The sequence below is a fragment of the Ambystoma mexicanum genome, chromosome 3q (genome assembly GCF_040938575.1).
Source record: "Ambystoma mexicanum isolate Mex_15411 chromosome 3q, UKY_AmexF1_1, whole genome shotgun sequence".
Lineage (NCBI taxonomy): Eukaryota > Metazoa > Chordata > Amphibia > Caudata > Ambystomatidae > Ambystoma > Ambystoma mexicanum.
Genome location: NC_090926.1, coordinates 334,763,857 through 334,783,751, shown reverse-complemented (window position 1 = coordinate 334,783,751; position 19,895 = coordinate 334,763,857). Strand labels below are relative to the sequence as shown.

At 46.0% G+C, this 19,895-nt stretch overlaps 1 protein-coding gene across 3 annotated transcripts in view; it reads right to left on the bottom strand.

The window, feature by feature from the left end:
• The window catches only part of ADAM19 (ADAM metallopeptidase domain 19), a 378,374-nt gene that overhangs the window by 176,421 nt on the left and 182,058 nt on the right, over positions 1 to 19,895 (bottom strand). For all 3 annotated transcript variants that reach the window (XM_069653928.1, XM_069653926.1, XM_069653927.1), the window contains exons 7-8: positions 14,348 to 14,413; positions 5,602 to 5,673 (exon numbers count right to left, since the gene is read on the bottom strand). In XM_069653928.1, the coding sequence (XP_069510029.1) occupies positions 5,602 to 5,673; positions 14,348 to 14,413 (138 nt within the window). The remainder of the gene's footprint in view (positions 1 to 5,601; positions 5,674 to 14,347; positions 14,414 to 19,895) is intronic.

Sequence of the window (19,895 nt, the reverse complement as noted above, 5' to 3'; positions counted from 1 at the left end):
GGAGGGCCACTGAGCTGTCCTCATGTCAAGCTGGCGTTCGAAACGCTCCAGCAAGACATAACGTGAACATGGACATTGACTGTGATTATAGTGGCCCACCATTTCCCGATACAGGCAGACCTTCGTACTTGAAGTGGGTGGGTGTTTAAAGCCCCTTGTATGTGCTTGTTTAACTGTTACACCTCCTCTGTGGAAAGTAAAGGCATTGGTTGGCCCGGAGAACCAGGTGTGGAAGAGAGCCAATGGAGAGGGAAGGAGTAAGGTAGAAAGGGGCACAGAAAACAGGAAGGTATGGTTTGTTTGGGTGAGGTCAAGGAAGAAGAAGGAGGACCAATAGACCAGGTTAATTTAGGGAAACACTCAAGCATTCCAACATTCCAAACAATGTGAGAGCCTCTCGCCTGAGAATGAGCGCAGCCAAATAATTAGTATTTACTTTGTAAAAGGAAGGCCCTGATATCACTCAGCAAATGAGGAGCCCAGCTAAGAAATGTTTCTTGAGGGAAAGTGAGGGGGAAAGGCAGAGTGGCAGGAGCTGATGGCCACGCCTAGAAATCATTTCGTTTTGTAGTGAGCGATCAAGAAGCACCAAAACAGCAACACAACTTGCTGACAAAGGAAGGGTGCGGCCTACACCAATACGTGGACATGACAAGCCACGGCTGGTGCCTCATATTTTTCCCTGGGCAGACCGCTACCACAAAATCCATATTCCGGCTAGCAAGCATTGGACCCCTGCCATGAGGGTTTACACACTACTCGACAAGAACGGTAAGAGAAGAGTTTTGCACATCACAGGGTGCCTCAAGCACCTCAATATATTTCAAATGAAAGAAAATTTAAAAGGGTTAGAAAGCAGATAGAACTTTCACTCCATTAGGTCAAGCATCCAAAACCCACCACAGTCCTGGCATCCCGTGAGACACGGCAGACACGCACAGGTGCCCGTGTTCGGAGTCAGAGAGTAAGGGATGTTAGGGACCAACAATACCCACAGGGGTACAAGCGGGGAAAACTGCTTCCCCCAACATTGATCTTAACAAGGCCCTCTAGATCTTGTGAAGCTGGACTCGCCGTGGGAGGCTCGTCTTACCCCTAAGATATTGGCTTCAATACAATGAGCTCTGGTCCTCCACTTCAGGTTTCATACCTTGCTATGAAACCAGAGGCAGCACCTGTGTCCTACAAGAGATTGTCTCCAGGGTGTTCTCTAATCCTCTGTTCTCCTATAGAACCCACACAGCCTCCTCTCCTGGGTGATCCTGTGGTACTCCACGAACCAATCAGAACATATTCAGAACAGTGTGCTCCATGCAGCCATTGGCATTCCTAGAAGGGACCATATATCTCGTGCCAGGAAACAGGCTCAATGGCTACCGATCAAAGAGTGTGTCCTCTTTAAAACCCTGGCTCTAACCCACAAATGCATCAATCACACAGCCCCCCTTTACCTTACTCAAAGAATACACAGATCTACATCCTCGAGACCCACCAGAACACCCTATGCCAACATGCTTACAGTTCCCAAAATCAAACGAGCCAGAGCAGGGGGGTTCCAGCTTCCCATTCATCTCAGCCTTGCAATGGAATGCCCTCCCTCCACACCTAAGACAGAAACTTCCCACCTTGCCTTCCGCAAAGCCATCAAAACACTCCTATTTGCCTGATCCCATTCGTTCTGCTGAAGCAATATGCATGCAATGTTTTTTTATAGTGTCTGCTACATGCCTTTCACCTTGATGTATATGATGTATGCCTCCTGTAACTAAGGTGTTTCCTTGTAACAGCGCCTCGATGCCCCCGGGCTGTTTGCGCACTATATACATTTACATAAATAAATAAAATATTAGTGTCCAGTTCCTGAACTTGGGGCACCTAGAAGTGCCCTGCTTCACATCTTCACCAGTGCCTGAATGTTGGTTGGGGTATCCCAATATCTGCACCTTTGTGAAGCCTTTGCAAGACTCTACCAATACTGTGGCTGTTTCGCCACGAACTGAAGAATGTCTGTATCCGCAACATCCACTGATGACACTGCTCTTTCAGGCAAAGTGAAAGTGTGTAGTGGGTGAAAAAGGCTTGAGTTAAAGACCTCTGGGCGGATTCTCAAAACGTTTTTTGGCGCAAGTGATGAGATGCTCGAGAGCTGGTGTGAGGTGATGGGACTAGATGTGGCGGCGATCCCTCGCGCGCCTCTCCGCGACAGCAGCCATGTCTAAATGGAGCGAGGCCTCAGGAATCTGTGCATTGGAAGTCCCCGGGGCCATGCAGCTGTCTGTGGCGCTCATGCTTGTGGTTGGGTTTGCGCATTGTCTCTGCCGCCTTCCATGCCCCCGCGGGGGCACAGCTGTTCCAAGGACTCAGGATTTGCTATGCCGGTGTACGGGTCACAGGGCGTATGGCGGCCGGTGGGAGGGGGGAGCTAGAGCGAGATGGGGGAGGCCAGTCATTATTACCAACTCACTAGGCAGCAACAGCAGCTGAAGTCAATTATGCTTTATTTCGACAGATTAATTTAATAAAAGCATTACATAAGAAAAACAGTTAATCATTCATCTAAACACGATACTACATTCCATAAAACTGCACCACATGCTACTTTATAAAACAATCTAATTAAAATATACGAAGAACCCACTCAATAAAATGACTATTCACTCTGAATTCCATGAGGTGCTTACAGCAATGGGAGCGAGTGGGGCCAACATTGCCCTCATGTACACCTCTCATTTCATAAAGCATACCGATGGCTTAGTGGCCCTGTCTTGATAACCCCACTTAACAATTCTAGACATAGCTCTCATCCAGGAGTCATCTGTAGCTAAAGGCACGTAGCAGACATTGTAATTGGTTATTTATAACACGCCCAGAGGTTTCGGGATCAAACCTGTGTTGCTCCACTTCGTCTTGCTTCCACGGCGAGCACGTTGCCCCTGAGCTATCCTCCCAAGTCAAAAGCACCCTGGCGTTGCCTAACACCAAACCGCTGTGACAAGTAAGGACTGGACACATAGACGGAGAAAATGCCTCAATGCAGAAGCTTTGGAGTGATACAGTCGTGGAGTCTAGACGCCCATCAATGCCCAGAACTAAAAGGCAATCGCTCTACATGTTCACAGAGGGTGAGGGTAGCACAGCCTCATAAGCAGGCCCTCATTTACTCTCTGGAAGGTATGGGTTTCCCAGCCCCTAGGGGATGTCCTCACTTCTTTATGCTCTCTAGGGTTGGGGGATTCGCTGGCCCCCACACAGCCCCTCATGTATCCACAGTCGCATGAGCAGTCTTCCATGTATCTGTGTGCACTGCAGCGGGAGGATTTCACAGCCCATTGGGAGTCCTCACTGTGTTTAATGTTCTAAGAGGGCGAGGGTTCGCAAGGCCACTCAAGCCTTGTTTCCAGTTGGAGCTCCGGGTAACTCTCCCTCCTAGGCACTAACAGCTTTACACGCGCAGGCTTTCGTCAGCAAAGGAAAAGAGACTAGACCCTCTTGTAGGGCGCCTTTGCAGTGCTTCTCAGCGTCTCGAGGTACTGCAATTTGAGTGGAGGTTGTTACTGTCCGAAACTGGAAAGTAGTAACTAGGTATCTCTGTTTGTAAATAGCACCCCACGAGGGGCCCTTTGGCTGTGGCTTATCTCCTGTGATGTGTTAACACTTTTGAAAACGTAGACAATCGGAGGCAGCTCACTGGAGGTCACGCGCCTCATGACGTCCAGTGAGCTGCCTCCGATCGGCTACATGACATGAGGTTAATACAGTGGTCTTCAAACTTTTTTTGACCTGGGGCCCCTTGAGCAAAATTTGGGCAGGCGGGCCCCCCCACACATGCCAAATGGACTGTATGTACAAATAGCTATGAACTATTGCGCGTCCTCGCTGCACCGTACTCGCAGTATAGTCCCTGGACTCCCCCACCTGCTCCCATCACAGTCGCTGGGCACCCTCATCCCACTCCCATCACAGTCCCTGGGCTCTCCCCATCCCATCACAGACCCTGGGCTCTCCCAACCTGCTACCACCCCATCCATCCTGCTCCCACTACAGTCCCTGGGCTCCCCCCACCCCATTCCCAACACAGTCAGAAGGTCAGTGGGAGCTGGTGAATTCTTTAAGTGTAGGGGCATAAATGTTTCCCACAAAAATGCCATAGCGACCGAGGGCAGCGAGGGAGCCCGAACCAATCAAGCAGGGTTCAGGGGGTTTCCCCCTACTGAATCTTTTAAAAAGAATGTGTTAAAATGTTGCATTTTAGAGCATACTTTAAAAACAAAAATGGGTAAAAAGCCAAACAGTTTGCAATTGGCACTGGGGGGCCAAGGGGGAAAGCATGGTATTTTTGACTGGACATCTATGATAGATATCCAGTAAAAAAAATACCATCCCTGTCCCCTGAGATCTACAGTGCCTCAGAAGGAGAGCTGATTTTGGCAGGTGGGTAGGGGGATTATGCAACAAAGGCATTGTTAAAATGCCTTTGTTTTACAACCCTCCTTCCTCCCTCTACCCGACACTCGCCAAAATCAGCTCAACGGGCCAAAACAAACACACACACACACACACACATTCACACAGCAATCACTCTATCATTCATAGGAGCACCCATCACCCTACACTCACTCATAACACAAGCATACACGCATCCATACACATATTTAAATAAAAAATAAAAGAACATAAATGTACCTTCTGCAAGGGCCTGCACGTGGGTGCCGAAATGCCCCGCTCCAGGTTGCTCTGTCCATATGTGCGAGGAGGCGCAGGATCTCCGCCTCACACATGCAGACATGCAGTGCCCCAGTCAGCATTTCCAATGAGCTATGCAAAGCTGGCAAAGCAAAACGCCTCCAGCCTTGCATGGCCCAGTGAGCATGTGCATGTGCCCCCTCGCCCATTATGGATGAGCTGCCAGGCTCAGACTGGCCTATAGGGCAATGCCTGTAGCAAAAATGCAAAACTCTAGTGCAGGCCAGTCAAAATGGGCCACTTTTTCGGCCAATGTGGGCCAGTTTGATTAGTTAGTTCACTATGCAGCTAGTAGTTTTGACCATTGTTGCTGAATAAATAGTCTTTAAATATCACAATTTGCTTACATTTTAACAAAATACACCCCCTGGGTACTATTCAAACAGTCTGTGACTAAAGAAATGATTATCCATTTGCAACTCTGGGCCACTTGTTCATTGGTGCCTGAGACAGTTTTATGGTCCAGTCCGACCATGTAAGCCACCCCTGCCCATTTCCACCAATCTAAAAAAACCAAAAACATTTTTTTTAAACATTTCATGCTGGGCTCTTGCACCCTCCTTCGGGATGCGGCTGCACACCCCTTGGGGGCGCACCCCACAGTTTGAAGACCTCTGGATTAATACAAATGCGTATCAATGAATTGAGGAATACTATTATATGTTATTAAGGTGCCTAGAAGCAGGACCATTGCTTTAAAACATACATTATTTCTTCATATTCCTGTTTTTCTTCACACGTTCCCCCTCTTTTCCCAGGCCACAGCCAGAGACTTCGCAGAATGATGCCTCAGTCTGAGGTCTTCACCGGAAGTGAGCGGCGTCACATTCTGCATCCACACAACGCAGCTGCACTCACCTTGTCAATGTAGTTGGCGACCTCCACCATTTTCTGTTTTGTTCTCCCAAGGTCGTACTCATGTTTCTGAAACTGAGGCAAGAATACATGTCAGGCAGGAGCAGGGAAAGCACAAGCAATACCGTATCGACGAGGGCCTTCGTGCGGGCGGGATGGAAACCACCAAGCAAATGCACAGTCTTGGTATAGGTAGGCAACATAGCAAAGAAAATAATGCTGGTTAGAAACAGGGATCAAGTCGAGGGTAGAGGATGGTGTAAAATGAGAAACATTGACTGTGTGTTTTACTCCAACCTCAGGACTTAAACCGTAGTCACCAGGTTCACAGGCCAGGCACTGCACCACTGCACCAGATAATTTGATGAAACACAGCACGCAACTAAAGGTGGCATGTTACATTTCGGGACTGCATGTTCCTGGGAAAACATTGGTATTGGTTCTTGGAGTTTAAAACATGCACACTTATTAACGTTTTCAAAACACTATTAGAAGAAAAAAATCCTCCCTTGGTTTTTTGTGTGTGTTGATTTTATGAAAGGCAAATGCCATTCGTCCTGTGCAATTTGTATGGTTATTCAAAGCCAATTGAATGAAATTTGCATATGTCCCCTTGATATGCTAATTTCTGGTTATGTCACATTCCATTAGTATGTTAATGAGTCCCCCTACTTTTTCTTTTTTAGGACTTGAGCCCTGGTAGAAACCTGGAGTGACCAAAAGCAGGCTCGACTGGAAACGTAGAGATTTTCTGTTAGTTTTAGGCCTTTGAAAGGCCAGTAGTGTGTGTGCGTGCGTGTGTGTGAAAGGTGTGTGTTTATATATGAACACACACAAACACATATATCAATATGTGGGATTGTCAAGTCCTATGTGACCCAATATGGCCGCCTGTTCTCCTTTGTACCCAAAGGTTGCTCTATATGAGCCTCTGCAGCTCTAAGTGGCAATGACTGTATGTCCTTAGGCTCATGTGCCCTCATGTGCTTCTTACAGGCCCATTTGACCATTGTGACTAATTTGTTCCTGTAGTACCTTTAACTTTGAATTCAGTCTCATATGCATGTTTTGTCCTAACTAGCCTGCTTTGCGTGCTTTGTGAGCAAATCTCCAGGACCATATTCTCCCCCCCAAATTATCCCAGCAAGCCTCCTCGCACTTGCCCTTGGGTCCTGCCTTTCGACTTTGCCCTCCCCGCCCTTAAACCTCATTAAAAAGGTTCCCTCCGTTCAGGGCCGGCTGAAGATTTTTCAAGGCTTGTGGTGGGCCAGTTCAATATGATGTGTGGGGGCCCATTTCAGCATGATGGTTTCCTCCTTTTGCTTAGAGCGGAAAACATTGTGAGGCACACATGGGTGCATACATTACAATGGAGACAAATTCTGCTGGGGGCTAATAGAGGCAAATTATCATGAGAAGGTCAGCGAGCAGTGAGCTGAAACACCAAATGCCCGATGAAAAGCTATAAATCCTTTGTCAGCATGTGTCTGATGTGGAGAAACTGGGGTTAAACAGGAACAAGATGATGTGAGGGCATCATGAAGTAAGACACAGACAACTGATTCAACATTCTAATTCAAAAGCTTTATTTTTATGAAATGTCAGGATGGAATAACGCCTAACTTGCCTTATACTATGGTGGGATTTCCCTACCTAAAGAAAATTAAGGATTGTCTGCATCAGTAAGTTCAAATCAAAAGTCTGTTTGTGTCCAAAACCTATGCTTGACCTCATAACTAACTGTATACAATGTGTAGTGACGTCAACAGCAAAAGGAATAGTGTTCTAAAATAAAGTTCTGAGCTTCTTTCAGCTCTCGGCTTAGACTCAGCTTCCCCTTCCCCAGGTTCAGAATATTTCCATAAAGGACTCAGGGTTCACTTCCCCAAAAGATCAACTCTTCCAGCTTTCAAAATCAATATTGTTTCAAATCTTGCAGCTTTAAAAAAAATACCAGTTCAAGTCTTTGGTCATCCAGGTTTTCCAATAATTCACGTTGATTGCTTTTTCATCTATAATTAATTTTAACAACTGCTGTAAAGCATAAACCTCTTGACATTTGCTTTCCTTGGCTTTTCTTAAGTAGGGGTCACTCGGTCTAGGCACAGTTGTAGGACCACACGGTCCACCCATTACAGGTCACGCAACCGATACCCTTGTGCACTCAATGTACTCGGGATTTTGCCAAAAAAGGTTCTCTCTCTTAACCTGTAGTTCTATGGATTCTTTTATATTCAACCAATGCCCAGTTTCACATCTCATATCTTTCGTAGCAATCCTTTAACTTGGCCACCATTGATGGCTTCCACTTTCATTTCATATCTTTTATGATAGCTTTGCCACCACTTGGGTCTCACACCTCTCATTCTGTGGTTATTCCCATTACTACCACCTTGCTTCTGTTTCCTTCATAAATGTTCATAATTTGCTTTGTTTTATACGGTATCCAAATATACCCCTTCTATCTGTCAGTCACTTCGTTATTCAATGGTACATGTTTTAATTTTCAATAGCATTGGTAATAGCTTACAGCTTGTTCGCCATTTAAATATACTTGATTTGGCCTTTCACTGTACTTATAACACTTCTATGCTTTCTCAGCATTCAAACATGCTCATTTCCAGTCTCCAGAGCACCCCGGTATGAATGTTCTCTGTGTGTCACTCACCGGTATTGTGCGGCGGCTCCTTCGGGCTTCCGGGCTTCACTTCTCAGCTTCGCTTAACAGGAGCTACCACAAGCAGCGTTCATCGTCCTGGAATGCTGTAGTGCGTAGCTCTGCTGTTCTCCAGCAGAAGCTACCAAGAGCACTGCTCGCTCTCTTGGAGACTTGCAACGACCAGAAGTCTTCGGTGCTCCACAGCTCGGGTTGTGAGCACCAAACAGGGAGGACAGCAGTGTCTCAGGCCCTCTCAAGGGCTGCCTTGGCTCCCAGCATCTTTTCTGCACTCCTCCTCTGCACAGCTTCCCTCAAGCTGGTTCTGCTCCAGCCCGCTCCGATCCCCCGGGTCACGTACTTCTCTTCAGGTCATCTCTCTCTTTGTGCTGGACAGTCACCATTTTTATACACCTGAGACTTGGCAAATGATTGCAGGTATGAGTCTTTAACTTTGAATGCCTGACCATGATGAAGCCTATTAGCTGGACATGCCTGGCTATTCCAACTGAACTCCTCCAAGGCCACCTTCCTCCTCTCAGTACCAAAGTGGTGTTAGGGAAGTTTGAATGAATGGAAGTGTTCATAACTCCCGATTGTAACCTCCACATCCCCAGTATTTAAGAGCATTGTCTGTGGGATATTTTGAGTGTGAGAAAGGGATGACAAAGACTGACAACAGCCCGTAATGGCATGGGGAATAGAGGGTTCACTTTGGCCAGGGAAAGGGGGATGCCATGTCTCACCCAAAGACGTCCTCTCCGACTCCCCAAGTGCCCTCCACCCAGGTGATCCTCCCATGCATATCCACCCCCAGGTACGAGATCCAAGAGCGATGGCCTTTGCCTGGCCACCTGAGAAGAGGACAAGGGGGGAGAAGAAGTGAGGACGCCCTGAAGTTCCTCACTAACGCTTCTGTATACCCTGAGAGAAGTGACGGCCGGATGGGCTCCAGCAAGCACAGCTCGTAAGGCAAGCACTGCAAAGCGCGCATTTAAAGCCCAAGAACGAAAGTAATACAGAAAGGAATATGTCGTGTTATAAGATGTTGACAAGCAGCATGGGGGCAGTTGCTGGGGTCTCCCTGAGGCCCCGTTTAACTTAAAAACTTGAAAAGCCCTGTCGCCATCCATGATATTTGGGGACCCCTTTGCCTACAGTTCGGGAAAAACAGTCTGAGGCACCTGTGGGGTGCTTAAATAATAATGGACACAAAGGAATGCAGCAAGGAAGTAAATCGCTGCAGGCTATCACAGGCAGGGTGCCAGCAGGGAGATAAAACATTAGGGGCCTGATTCAAAAAGCATATTTTTAAATGGGATTTTCCCATTGAAAAACACTTTGTGAATCAGGCCCCTACATGTCCCCTGAACAGTTAGTAATGACTCTTTATCAGCAGGTGCTAATGCAGGCGAAACTGGAGTGAAAGGCAACTAGGCAACGCTGATGATAAATGAGGCACGCACACTCCTTCCCTCCTCCTTCCCCAGGGGGACTCGGGAGCTATTGCAGAGAAGCTATGCCAGCTATTTCCCAATTGACACAGGGGGGTTCCCGAAATAAGATGCACCCGGTGGGCAAAATCCTCCATCTGCCTACTGTCAAGGCTTGTAAATGTGAAACAGCCGCTGGCACTGCTGCTGTTCCGCCTCTGCCTCCATGAAGGGAACTGGAGGGGTGGACTGCAGAGATGCTGCTACCAGGACTGGGGCAGATGCAAGGTGTCCAAATGAAAACTCCGACCACCTTTCTTTTCTTCTCACTGATCACCCCCAAAATAGAATATATGCCCAATTGTTGGCTCCAACTATGTGTCTGAACAACTGCTGCTACCAAACGGGCCACTGTGATGTCAATATCAGTAAGGACACAGCTGACACTTTGTGTACTCAATCAGGGGTGTTGCTAGGTTTGTAAAAGATCCGGGGCTAAGCAAATGTCGGGACGGTCGGGACCCGGGGCGAGCTAGCCATTTGGCTGTAGCCCCTGAGCTTCTATCCGGGGCTACAACCAAAAGACCAGGGGCTATAGCCCCTCGCAGTCCTTCTAGCAACGCCTCTGAACTCAATCACTCCCTCCTCCAACCCCGCTCCTGTGTTCAATGGCACATCAAATCTGCTGGAAAAGGTGTCAGCCTTTTGCACCCAAGAACTGAGAGAGGGCTCATTGGCCGCCTATGCACCACATTGTGCTGGCCTGTGGCTTGATGCAGTCACAAGCTGCCCCTGTCACCCCATACCTCTGTGACTTGACAGGCAAACGGTTACCAGCGTGGCCTGTCATGGAGTAGTGTGGGGTCCCAGTATTCCTGCTGCCTGGATGTCACTGTGGATGAGTTTCATTTAACCACTGAGCCATCTTCTTTGGCTTCTCGAATGAGGTCAGGGAGAAGGAGGTGTGCCCACTGTCCTCTTATTCCAACTGGTCACTAACATTATCACGGTTGGCACACATCTATGATCTGTGGGCTGCAATGCCAACAACAAGACTTCAAACCGAGTTGCAGTCACTAAATGTCACTAATCCCATGGACATGGCAGTGGTTGGGCTGGAGCCTGATGCCATGGGTCAATGTGTGGGGAACTCTGGGGCCACAGTGTCCACCAAGACAGAGATTTCACCTGTCCTATACAGACTATGTAAGGACCAGTCCATTCGTCCTCCATACCCGTGGATTGGTTGGCTCCATAGTCAGAACCTCCTGGCACTCCTGGCAACTAGTTATGGTTGTCCACACGAAAGGAGTTCAACTGTAAAGATTGTGCTATTCCCTTATACTGATATGACCAGGTGGGACAATAGTCCAAGATACCCGGCTAGAAATGTACACAGATTATTCCAAGGTATGTATCCACTTGTCCCCACAAATCCACCCATTCCAAATATTAGTATCTCCATGTATGCAAGATGGCAAACACGAGTTTGGTTTATTGTGTGTGTCATGGAAACTTCTCCGATACTAAAAAGGTGTACATCCAAACTTTATTAGAACTGCGCCTTTCTTTCAAGGTCACTTTCTGCTGAGACGTATCCAATTCCTTCATCACTCCTCAAGGCAAAAGCAAGAGCAAATGGCTCAACGAGCAACTCCTTTTGCCCTATTCATGTATTTTTAGCATGCTTCATACCAATTTGAAACCCAGAATCGAGGCAAGGATATCTGAACCAACAGCATTTGCGCCCACAAATTCGTTCAGGATATGGGCACAGGGTAAAAGCTCTGCACCAGTGCTTCCATTGAGGATGGCATCCCAGCTCCGGCCGGAGCCACCCTGGTGGCATCTTCTTCTGTTCCATTTACAGCTTATCTTCCTCTGGGCCTTGTTAAGCTTTCCACTTTGCCAGCGGATTTTCTAGGGTTCATGCCTAATGTGCAGAGGATCAAAAGATTTCAAATAGGAGCTAAAGTTGCTGGGGGACGGTAGATAGGACAGTCAACCTGGACCTGCTAATTGGTGGTTAAGACAAACCTGGGGAATCTCCTTCATCAGAATCCTCAATCTCTGCTGCTGAAGATCATTGGACCACTCCCACTGATATTGGCAGATAGGCCAAATGAGGAGCTTGCATGCTCCATTCCTCACAAACACTGCCCTTCTGTTGGGCAATCTTAAGGACTGGCAGCATAGTTTATTCTAAGATGGTTATAAAAGCCATCTCTACGGTCGCTTCTTTTAACTGTCCAGTTGTGAGGTAACTGGACTTTATTTCCTATTTGAACGATGCGGCCTAAGGTCTGGCTCCAGATCCCTGCTTTTGTCACCATATGTCAGATGATTTCAGCTTCCCCTGCGGGAGATGGGGACCACTAACGGTCTAGGTAGCACTCTCCCAACCCGTGCTGGTTACTGTGTCTAAAATAGGCAAAGATGGACTCCTCAGCTTCCTTCCTGGTGTCCAGTGACAATGTTGCTGCCAAAAAGGCTGCTTCCACAAAAAATGCGACAGAAAGCCTGTGGTGTGACCCAGTAAAAGTGTCTCCATTGTACCGCACAAGGGGAGCTGGGGTTGTGGGGGTGGCCCCCACTCCCTTTGAATGGTACAATGGGTCCGGGGATGTCCCCCGCATCCATTACATGGATTGCGGGGGGCCACACCACGACCTTTACATAGAACCTCCTTGCTTTGCTTATGGTACTCATGGTAATAGTCTCAAGAATGATCTCTTACGAGGTTATGTGGAGCTACACAGGTGCAGCATAGGGCAATTGTTATCACGGGTAATTAAGATTGATGCCCAGCCATAGGCATTTACATTTAGAGAAAAATAGCTCTTTATTCACAGAACAAATTGTAGTAAAATTATGAAGTATGGTAAACATACTAATGTCCAACGTAAACTACAAGCTGAAGGTATAGTAGCATACCTATAGAAAGGCTGAACAAGTTGGTCAGGGTTTCTGATTGGCCTGCGTTCCTGGATGTTCAACAGTCTCAGGTGATGCTCTCGGGGCTATCTGAAGTAATGAATTCTGCGGCACCAGTCTGATGCTGGATGACTAGTGACCTGCACAAGAGTGCAGGCAGCAGAACGGAACACCACGGGGCGAGGGCCACCTTCAAGAAATTCAATTGGCTCCTCTCTGCCAGTGAAGATAGTGGTTACAGGCCTGTGGAAGAGGATGACAAAGCAAAGACACGGCCAGGGGCTGGATCTGGCGGGTGCACAGGGCGCCTGCACTAGATCCCCTTGCACACCAGAGATCCAGGGGTTCAAGATCACTTTCCTGCTGCAGTCAGGTAGGACGTGTGATCTTGACACTGGCGCAATCTCTGGTGATGGTAGTCTCAGTTCTCAGATGGCCCAGTCTCCTCCCAAGACTTGTTCTCTTCCGCCACTAGCTGGCAGGAACACTCATGGTTCGATGGTCAAGAGGCAGGTTTTCGGGTATCCCTGCTGAGGAAATGAGCGCCAAGCCAGTGTAATGCCCTGTAAGTCATTCTCTATGTCTCTTTTTCTCTGCACCCTTTTTTCAAAGCGCTTCACCTCGTCAGCAGCTCTTTCCCAGGTCTTCGATGGTCTCAGTGTCTCTTCGCAAGACTGCTTCCAGGGATTTGAGCAGCGCCTCCAGTACGCATTTGGAATTGGTGCTGAAATGGGGGCATCAGGCCCCAGTCAGTGGGGTGCACTCTGTCAAATACACAAGATGCTGTCCATTCAGAGCCAGGCATCATAACGTTTTACATGTATTTCCTATTGGCCTTCTGGGCTTGAGTGTCATTCCACCAAGAAACCAGACAGTGACAAACTCTCCTCAGATCCGGTCTGGGCCATTTTACAACAGGCTGGCCAGCACCATGACCACACCCATATCTTCATCGAGTTCCTCATAGTAAACGTATGACTGCTTGGCGAACATGATTTCTTTCACAGGGGTATTTAGCGGGCATCACATCTAAGGACAGCCATGTCTATGCCCCCAATAATTAACGAAACTGACACCAATCAAGTCTCACACAGTCAGCCACGTGCATGGGTAAAACAAGGTACATAGAGTAACACTGACCCGTAACGCTCTAAGCCTTATGGGGGTGCATATCGTGAACTGCCACTGTTTCAGGCACTGGCGGCCCCTTTCAAACAGCAGTCAACATTTTTAAATAAGTCCACCAATTTGGGTAACTCTGGCCATCAGTTGGAACAGAATAGAAGCCCCTTTTCAACAGTTGTGTGCTACCTTTCTCAAAAACCCTCGCAAACCTTTGTAGAGTGATTCAAGATTCGACAGGGAATCGGTACCCTGTAGAGCTGAAGATGTGATGGGCTTTGCAAATTTGATTCTACACTGCCCCAAGTGGTTTCTATAAGAAAGGGTCTTCAATGAAAGATCAGAGGGTTCGCAAGAAGACAACAGAGCCATAAACACATGTTGAATCCCAACACTTAATAATAGGCACGTTACATAAGTAAGGGACACGTGGCGATGTGGCGTTTATACATAGCCCTTATTTAAGGCAGACAATTCCGACAGTAGTGGCCCCATAGGTAGACTGCCTTATACCCCGGGTACTGGAATTCATGCTTTTCTGCCACCTCAGAGTACTAAACAATGCTACACGCTGAGAGCCAAGCGGTAGCGGTGGGATTCTTACCTCTGCATGATCCGCTACCAGATACAGCTCCACATATTTCCTGCTGTCCAAGTCCTCCCTCCTCACCTAAAACACAAGAAGACAGTTATGATGCAATAGGCAGCCTCACAAAAAGATCACATTAAAGGGAATACAAGTGGTCAAATATTATCTTAAAGGCAAGGACATGCATCAAGCGGGCCTGGAGACACAACACACCATTAGCTAAAGATTCAAAAGGCATCAGTACTGATCTACCACCCAGAGTATCCCTTATGTCATAGCGCAGTGGATCGATATGGTTACTTGCTTCTAGCAGTGGTATTGCAGCTTTGAAATGTCATACGTTCATATGCTGTGCATATCGCTGCCATCCAGTAGTTAATAGTGACTCTCCCATTACTCATCAATTGACATTTGCCTGATAACATTAGGGGCAATGTCCAACTTCTTTAAGTATTTTTCAAACATTATCAAAGGTTATTCTTAAAAGAAAAACAGTTCTGAATCATACATGACTTCAAGAGGAGCAGCTATAATTGTTTCTTCATGGAGAAATGTTTCTGCAAGGGCATTTATATGGTATAAATTAATGGATGGACTCAGATTACAACTGGAATTCTGCTTCATTGCAGGATAAATATGCAGTAAAACCATCAGAAAAAGAAGAATAAGCCTGAATGACTCACACATGATGATGCAACAGGAGTGTATGAGGATCTAACCTTAGCAGGTACATGACATAACAATTTGAATAATACTTAGATGTTAAAAAACCCTAATGAAGGGACTTAAACTTAATTTTATACGTATAGAAATATAAACCAAAATTTGAGGAATCGTAAGGAAATCTAAAAAGCAGGAATGTAACCTATGGATCCCACATCGCATAATCTCCGATGTAATGCATTCAGAGATTAAATGCAGATAAATATATATATAAAATATGCAACTTAATGAATGGTAGTAATAACTCAAAGACACTCAAATGCCTTTCAGATAATACGATAAAATATTCCACACAGATGGCATGTACCGGAGAAACTGGAGCATCTATTCTCTGAAAAGATAAACCATTCTGGTATAATAACAATCGGTAAGAGGAATGGAAAAAATAGATGATTAAATTCACAAGTTCTAATGGAAGAACACACTACAAACTTCCCTAATCCCTCCATTATTTATTTTCTCTCCCTTCTTGATCTTTTCCACAGAGTGATTATTCTGTGAACAATCCTATATTGTGAAGAAATTATAAACTTGAATTAACCTGTGGATACCATTTGTTGGAAAAAAGAGAATGATGTTCTGACAATGGATACTATTTACTGTGAAGAAACAATGAATAGGATGTTCAGATAATAGGGATGAATATGAATTCACTTGTGAAAGGTCAGTGCAATATTGTGCATGGATGGCAAATGTGCCAGATACATCGATTGAGGACGAATCCAACGTACATGTGCAACTTGTGTGTAAACCACTGGGCTCTGAGAAGCCCAGGTACGGGAGAAAGATGTGCACATGCCTCCAGTTGGAGAATGCTGGCACCGATCTGAACACACTACATACTAAGCATGTTGTAAGTAAAGCAAAAGTGAACTAAGAGGAATGGACAATGTATGTGGATGGAACCATAGCATAGGCACAGTACACTCACCTACCTACTCGCATACACTGTTACTTATAAAATGTGGACTGACTAGTGAACATCAGACCAGGGTAGGTGTCTGCAGCCAGGCAATACCACTTCCCCAAATACAAAATCTGAGTACATAAGGCAGGCGCACTGCACAATATTCACCTCCTTTCTTATGACATGTCTGAAGATCACATAGTGCAGAACACATACCAAATACTTTTGAAGTAGCCCATGGCTGCTACGAAATAACAGTTTTCAGAGTGACAAGGACAGCTCACAATATGTTATCTAACACGCTAACACGGTCTGAACAGGTATCTAGGCCGCTTGACATTTCAGTTGTTTGAAGACAGACACCATTTAGACATGTTTTTATTTCATGTTCCAGCCCCTCCACTTCTACGATTGGGACATACTGCCACAGGACAGATTCGTATCAAGTACCCTTCCACTTAGAGTGTTTCGTAGACGACACCTAGCCCATTGGGGTTGACCTATTTCTCCCCACTTGGTCGATCTAGTTGTGGAACCACTGTTGGCAGCCATTCGCCAAGATCCAGACATTTCTGGGGTAAAGGTGGGGCCACATGAATTCAAGACAATAGAACATGTTGGTCATTTCATAATGTTGGCGACAAGCCCCGAAGAAACATGTTTTGACACATTGGAAAGAAAGGGCAGTATTTCGGGTTACAGAGTAGATTGGAAAAAGTATTTTCACTTTATCCCAAAACGTTAGAAATCCTTTTGAATAGTGCAAACAAAAATGGGCCAAATAAGGTATTAAAAACCTATGAAAATATTAGGTCAAGCACGTTCTACAGAGAATATAATGAAAGATGTTTGAGGATGTAAAGATACTCGTAAACGACAGTAACACTCGTTGTTCTGGGGTAGACTAGATACTATGAAAATGTAGGTTTACCAACACTATGATACTCTTTTAATGCTACTACGGACCTTGTACTCGTTTGATCTGAAAATGATTTATTAGGCATTGACTACCTTTTATGGGGAGAAGATAAGAAAGCAAAGATGTGTCGGTCTTGACAAAAGGGGGTTTGGATGACCAAATGTGAAACTACAGCACAAGGCTTTTCAATTGCACTTTCTATGTCATTGGGTCAGGGACTAAAGGTCAAATCATCCTGACTCGGGGAAATTGCGTAGAACTCTGTGAAGAGGTTTGCAGTGGGTGCATTCCTCTCTAGGGACAGACGTTGGAATTGTTCTCGGACGCCTCCCATGGGTATTTACACTATTGCAATATAGATAAAGTGCGCATTAGCAATGGGCCGCAGCAACTGACTTCTGGCAATTACAAGTCATAATAAAAAACACTGTAATGGCATATTTGCATCGCAGCTAGAGTACATATAATGCAAGATGCACTGGGAATTGTTTGTTGGTCTTTGATTACATTACACATTTGAGCATCTAACCGTGAATTTCAAAGGTATCAAATACTGGTGGGCTTATGCCAGACACTGGATATTACATTTTCCTTAAATGTAATCAATGTTGGCCCATTCCAAGATCTTTTTAATTGGACCGCCCACCATGTGTCACCTCTTCGAAGGAGGCTGCATTATTAAGGATCTTTCAATAACGATACGGGTGCATACAGGACTAAGTGGACTCCGGACCCAGGATCCCGACAGCCCACCGGCAAAACATTTGTAAAGTAATCAAAAGTAGTCAAATTGATCTGAGTCTGAGCTACTTGATGCAGGTGGTATTTTTTAGATAATTTGTGTCACTGTCTAAAGTGTTTAGACTGCTACTGTTGGACATGAACCGTGTTATGGACGGTGGATCTCCAGGCGAGACTTATGCTCTACTTGTGCTCAAGGATAGCCGCATGTTTGAAGTTAGTTCATCCAAGGATTGAAATTGTGGTAAACTTAAATTTTCCAAAGGTGCCACAATTTGGAATCATCTCCCAGAGTGGGGTGTGATTTCGTCGTCTCATAGACGCTGGAACCACAGAGCATGTTCTTGTGCTAAGAAAGGAAACCTTAACATTTGGAAAAACAACCCAAAAAACTATGTTTCATGACTGGATTTGCAGTCTTAATATTTTGTCAAAATGAGAGCATCCTGTTCACAAGCAGACAGGAGGCAGACATTGGCAAGGATAAGCGTTCGCCCGTTGCTGCGTATTATGTGTAAACCATGATTTCTGCTTTTTATGCATATTACTGTGCATTGTTGTCCACTCCCACCCATTTTATCTCAGGGGAAGGGTGTTTTTCAAGCTTGTTTCAAGAAATACCTCAGGTGTTTATTTCAAAGCAAGTACTAATTTTCCCTTATTTTAATTCTACTTCCATTGAAATTTTTTGGATGCCTTTAAAGGGGTATTTCAGAGCTGAAGTTCTTGTGCTCTGCTGTAATCAGGTGGATAACCACCCTTTCCGATCACACTGTTTAAGGTTTTCCCATAACATCATGAAGTGCCAATGATGTGCCTTTTCACGCCCTAGAATTCCTAAGGCTGCGCTGGAATTCTGAATACAACACATGCACATTGCATTAAGCATTATGCTTTATCAGCCCATTCATAATGAACACTGGGGCAATGAACCTCCATTGTACCTTGGCTGTCACTGTGTCGTGCAGAGATTCCCCTGACATTGTGCCTCCATGGGCAGGCTTGGACAGATGTCAGAGCAGGTTGCTTTGTAAGACAGGGCAAGGGGCCCCACATGGGGGCCTGCAGGGCCTATGCCTCTGCAGGCATTAGGCTGCAGTTAGGATCCATGGTCCATAGGAAGCCATTGGGGCATCTGGTTTGAGCCCCAGCATGCGCAGAAGAGAGCATGCTGGGACTTCAAATATGTACTCTCATAGCCTCCTCAGGGACAGAAGGCGGGGGTACGGGTTTCCTGTTTCCAAGCGCAGGTCCGGATTGGTGCTGCAGGAGCCAGAGGCAGAGCGAAGCGACCGGCCAGAAAGTTAATGTTTTTAAAACAATGTATCTGTATGCATTTATGTTTCTGTGTTTGGTATGTGTTTGAATGTGTGTGCATGCACCTGTGCCCAAGGGAGTATCGGGGGCACAGGGGAACAATACGGTAATATTGGGGAAGGGAGAGGGTCACTGGGGCAGAACTCACCACCAAGGCTCAAATTAGGGCAGAACTCTGCACTGTGGGGAAAATGGGACAAGAGTGTGCGCTGAGGGACACACTGGGGCAGAACTCGGCACTGTGAGGCAAATGGGAAAATAAATGGGGAAGGGAAAGCAACAAGAGGTAGAATAGGGGCAATATGCAACATGAAAATGTGATTTACAATGGTAATGCTGGCATATATTGTTTAGGCAGTGGTTTTCTATGGACCAGCATGAACGTGGGGAACACTGGCATATATTGTTTTAGATTGTCTTTGTTGGTTTCTTGGGCACAATCAGCATGAACAGGCACTCAAGCAAATTCAGAAAAAATATGAACGCCTCCCGCTTTAAAAATTCACCAGCCACCACTATTTAAGACACCACAGGAAATGTCTGTTTCTTGAAGATATACAAGAGCAAGGTGAGAAAAATGGTAAGAATACTACCTACACCTAGTATCTTGTAAATTAGGTAAAGCTTTTACCAAAATACTCTCATAAAGAGTGTTCCATCACAGTGTGCAGGCCGCGAATGTTCATGTTGACTAGGCCGTTGGGAGGCTTCCTGTTAAATCTTTCCAGGCCCGAGTGTGAGGTATTTTTAAACAACGTTACCATATCGACTGTAAGCAAACAGGCTCACAAAATGCTCTCTTAGGTCTCATCAGGACTTCCTGCAGATAAGCCATGTGAAAATAATGATTATGATTGTTTTAAGCGACGTATACGTTTTTCACCTGCAGGTCAAGGCTGCAGAGAGCCAACTTCATGACGAACAGAGCTGACTTCAAGTATTTAACAATCAACAGT